The sequence below is a fragment of the Eschscholzia californica genome, unplaced genomic scaffold, assembly GCF_041429995.1.
Source record: "Eschscholzia californica isolate CP2 unplaced genomic scaffold, dmEscCali1.0.p SCAF_3, whole genome shotgun sequence".
NCBI lineage: Eukaryota > Viridiplantae > Streptophyta > Magnoliopsida > Ranunculales > Papaveraceae > Eschscholzia > Eschscholzia californica.
In genome coordinates, this window is record NW_028238420.1 from 31,126,640 (window position 1) to 31,131,463 (window position 4,824).

A 4,824-nucleotide genomic window follows, 5' to 3' on the forward strand; every position below is an offset into this window, starting at 1 on the left:
AAACAAATCAATGGGGTAATCATGAAACAAATCAATAGAAAACTATCAATAATGAGGAAAGTATAAATTGAAAAAGTAGAGGGGTAGTTATTATTCTCCGAAACAAATCAATGGGGCAGGGTCGTGCCTGAGAATTCGGGGGCCCTGTGCTAATTTTTTTTGTGGCCCTTTTATATAATAAAAAAATTACAAACGAACATTGAATAAATGCAAAGTAATATGTTAGTACATAGTATCAGGGCCGTGGCTGAGAATTTAGGGGGCCGCGCAAGATTTGAATTTGACTTTTTTGAAAAACTAAAAAAATTACATAAAGATTGAACAAGGTATAATTTCTTCGTAAAAGCATTGTATAGAATCTTAAGACGAGCTTTTGAATTTTGTATCATGATTTCTATATATGTAATTACATATTTTTGAATTGTTTTTACAATTTCAAGAATTTTATTTCTGAAAAACATTTCAAAAGAGTATAGAAATTTACCAAAAATAATAAAATGGGCAAGAAAAAGTGTAGCGGAGCAGAAATAGGGATTTATTTAGCAATGGTACCAACAACATCACCCAAAACCAGAGGAAAAAAATATGCTGGCGAAGTGACTCGAACCTGTGCCTCAAAGTTGGAATCCCGGATTCCTTGCCATCTGAGCTAAGGAACATCTTATGCTTACCTTTGTTTCTATGCTTATATAACACCGTTAGCTTCAGCCTTCATACCGCTACTAAAAATGGGCCTTTAGCGGCAGGGGGCCCTGTGCGGCCGCCCTGCCCGCACGGGCCCAAACACGGCCCTGCAATGGGGTAATCTCTTTCCTAAACATTTCTGATTGTAGTAGGGTCAGTTAAAATGTAACACAAGTACAATTGTTTCTTCAGTAACGTTCCTCTCCCCCTTCGCTATATCTTGTTGGCTCTTATCTACTTGGGCTCTCTATAACTAATGACTCTGGTGTACATGGAACAAAATTGTATAAATATTATAACATACTAAGTTCATTGACATATGTAAAGGGAATATAATGTGTAAACAATATAACATTTTCAACTGAACAATGTAGAGGGAACCAAATAACACATTTACTACATGTAATATTCTCCGAACAGTTGGGTGGATAGAAAAAAATCAATGTAAACTACTAAACAAATCAGTTGTCATAATGTTCTAATACATCAATTTATGTATTGTAAATTTATTTATTAGAGGTACACGATATTATGTACTGCAATCGAAATATAATCTTAGTCAATGGGTATATGTACAGGAAACTATTTATAGGGAAGGAAACTGTTTACAGAACCGAAAATTATGTACCTAAAAGATCACACTAAAAAGTTTTGTCGGATTTAGGTTTCCCCAATAAAAATGAAACATAAAAGTTTTGTCAGATTTAAGGTTCTTAAATAAAATGAAAGAGAAAAGCTTTTCAGATTTTAGGGTTCTTGAAAAAAACCCAAACAGGAAAGTTTCTAAGTTTTAAGGTTCTTAAATAAAAATCAAACAAAAAGTTTCTCCGATTTAGAGTATTGAAACAAAAATCAACCCGGAAAAGAATCTCAAATCAAACGAGAAAGCTAATGTGATTTAGGTTATGTTGATGAGAGAGAACGAAAAACCATTTTAACAAACTCACAACCTATCTGAAAGTTTCTTCCTCAAATCAACAAAAGATTATTTTTTCAGTTGTGAAGAAAAACAAGAAGGAGATGTTTAAGATCTAAGTGGATACTTACTGTTTTGTGTGTTTTTCCCCCAAATCCAGGTAGCATTGAATAAGATTAACTTCTTTGAAATTTTTTGTGAAGCTTTTACCTTGTAATAATGGCAATCAAGAAGAGATGTGGGAAGAAGATAAGTTTTCGGAGAGAGAAAAAAAAACTAGTAAAAGGAAAGTGGTTTGGATTTTGAATTATGAGATGGCGCGGTTGATTTTACGGTTCAGAAGAAAATGGAGGGGTGGCTGATTTTTGGCGCGATTTTTGTGATGACTTTTTTCGTGATTTCACCAAAAAATATGCCATTTTCCGTCATTTCAGCACCCACTCTGACTCCTAGGACGTAGGACCCATCCCTAATTTGTTCTTTGACGTGGGTTGGTCTCTCATTGTGGGCTTGTTTTTGGGCGTTTTGCCGAACTCCACTAGTTTTATTTGGATGAAAGAGAAATATAGTTTATATGGGGTTTTATGCCCATTTCATTCGTCGGAGTTTAGGCCACTTAATTTCGTTGGGTTTTATGTCAGTAATAATACGATAGTTATGCGCTTATCACATGGTATCGATGTATCAACTGTAATGATACTGTAATCAATATTTAAAAAAAACAAAAAGTTTTCCCTCATCACTCCAATCACTAAAATTATCTCCATAATAGACAAATTGGATATTATTACATCAAAACAAAATCCATGGAATCTTCATAATTGAATCTGCCCCAAACTCGAGGCATGAATCTAAAATATATCAAGAATCTCTACAATCGAACGGTTACAAATAGCACATGATCCACGATTCAACCAAATATCCCTTGTACATACCCTACAAAATGTGTGCCCACATGGAATGAAAGCTGCACCTTTTCTTCTCTCCATACACACGCAACACACCGTATCATTATCTCCTATATTACTTAATTTCTCTTTTTCCTTCTCTCCATCCACTCCGTCCGTTTCTTGCAACAATCTCATCAATGAAACCCTCAACGGTGTAGATGGTGCAACAGAAATCAAAGACGGCCGACCACCCTCCGCTGATCGGAAATTGCGTTCAGCAGCCAACGCCGTCGCCAAGTTCATCCCAGTATCCACCGCCGGTATCTGACCCACCACCCAAACTAGATTACTCGGACTGCTCTCCATTGAAAGTGGAATCTGACCCACATGCCCTAAACTCTGTAAATCTTCGTCATCATCTTCTCTTATACTTGTCAGATTAAAAGTACTATTGGCACCCCAAGTGGCCCCGCAACATCCGATCCCCTTAAACCCTAACCGTTCTTTTAGATTCTTCCATAATCTTCCCCCTCTTCTTCTTTCTTCACTCCCCATATCTTCTTCTTCTTCTTCTACTTCTTTTCTCACAAGATCTAGCAGTATTCTTGCTTTTCTTTCTCTCTCTAAAAATCCCTGAAAACCCAAAATCATCAATGATTCACCGATTTCACTCATCTTCTCTTTCTAGGAATTGAAAAATATCCAAACTTGGAAGAAATCAAGAATTCAAGATCAGAATAACATAAATAATACTAGAAGGATTCAAATATGAGATTAAAGAAAAGGGTAAAGAAGCAATGAATCATACCTAGACATTACATGAGGAGGGACCCGCACTAAATAATTCCATCATGGGAATCAAGTGAAATTCTTCATTGTCTTCTTCAAGAACAACAATTAGTAATATTAAAATGATGAAAATAGAGATGAAAACAGAGAAGAACAGAGAGAAGGGGAAAAAGAAAGAAATCAAAATAGACAACCCAAAAATGGAGAAGAACCCATTAAAGATCTGAAAGTACCTGAAAATGGGTCGAAGATGATTGAAGATCAAACAAATTTAGAATTGATTATTCTTTTTTTCCTTTCCAGCTCCTGTCTTGGATAGAAAAACTTTGAACAGAGTAGAAAACAAAAACAAAGACATAAAAGTAAGCTAAAAATGCAAGCTCTCTTTACAGGTTTTCTGTTATCAAAATTTTAATATTTTGTTGACCTTTACATGGAATATTTTATTTTATTTCTTATGGACGTATCGACCTAATTAAGAGGACCGTATGGATACGGCCTGCTCGTTCAGACAAACTACGTGAATGCTGCTCGTATGTCAACTTAACTGAACTTGATGTCCTTAACTATCAAATGTTTTTAGCAAATCTTTGGGGGTAGATTGGAATTGGAAAAATGTTGTTAGAGGCCAAGAGCGTGTACCTGGCATGCGAGGCCGAGCCAAAAAGTGAACAGAAAATGAAGTTAACCCGACTTGCTTATGGAACAAAAGTTTCATTTCTAACATGTAGGCACGAAAATAGACAAACAACCTACCATTTCCCGGAGAGTCTCAAGTTAAGGGTTTTTGAGGAGAGAGAGACTCCGAGCTGACGTCATCAATCTCGAAGTCTTCCCTCTCCTTTCTCCCCGAGAAACAACCCTATTAACCTACCACCGCCATTAAAGCTCAGCAGTTAAAGCTCTTAGTAGGCAAACCAACATGCAATAGTCTAAACCGAACAATCAGAGTTAATAGATTTCATTTATCAAGCTTGTGGGAGGTCTCCGAGAGGAATTAAAGACCGATTATCGTCATCAATTAGCTCGGGAAACGAAGAAAGGAACAATCAAGAATAAATCCAGGTATATACTCTCCCCCCCTAATTATTCTACAACTGTCTTATCCTTCTCGTTTTTAGTTTATGAATAATAACTAAGAGTCTCAACCAAGTAAACGTTCCGAATTCTCCCTCGCGTGCGCCGTGCCTGCGGATCTTCAGTAGATTTTGTTAGGGTGAGCTTCAGTGGATTCTAGGTGGAAGATTAGCTGATCTCTACAAGTGGTGAAGATCTCTAGTTTTTTTCCCTCTTTTCCAGACGAGTGTAACTACTCGGGTTACACGTGTAATAGAATATGAAGAGCTTCTCTGAGAGAAACAAAAAGGGGAGGCTTATCATCTTCTTTAAAAGGTTGTTGTGTCCTTTTCTATTTCTCTCTCTCTTCACTGCCAGGAGAACTAAACTCTCCATCTTCTTCATCGACTTCCTCTTCTCCTCTCTCCCTTTCATGTCGACTAACCCTTCTCCTCTCAACCTAGATGACCTTACCCATAAGATGTCCAT

General features: G+C 36.8%; 1 protein-coding gene across 2 annotated transcripts; it reads right to left on the minus strand.

The window, feature by feature from the left end:
• Positions 1-2,329: 2,329 nt before the first annotated feature.
• On the minus strand, positions 2,330-3,646 carry LOC147549507 (uncharacterized). Of its 2 annotated transcripts, none has more exons than XM_086672520.1 (3): positions 3,513-3,646; positions 3,299-3,369; positions 2,330-3,123 (listed from the first exon to the last, which is right to left on the minus strand). In XM_086672520.1, the coding sequence occupies exon 3, from the start codon at positions 3,043-3,045 to the stop codon at positions 2,452-2,454; it is 594 nt and encodes a 197-aa protein (XP_086528646.1). In that variant the 5' UTR covers positions 3,046-3,123; positions 3,299-3,369; positions 3,513-3,646; the 3' UTR covers positions 2,330-2,451. The 2 variants fall into 2 exon arrangements, with proteins under 2 accessions (XP_086528646.1, XP_086528647.1); XM_086672521.1 differs by having other exon boundaries at positions 3,299-3,372; positions 3,513-3,604.
• Positions 3,647-4,824: the final 1,178 nt, after the last annotated feature.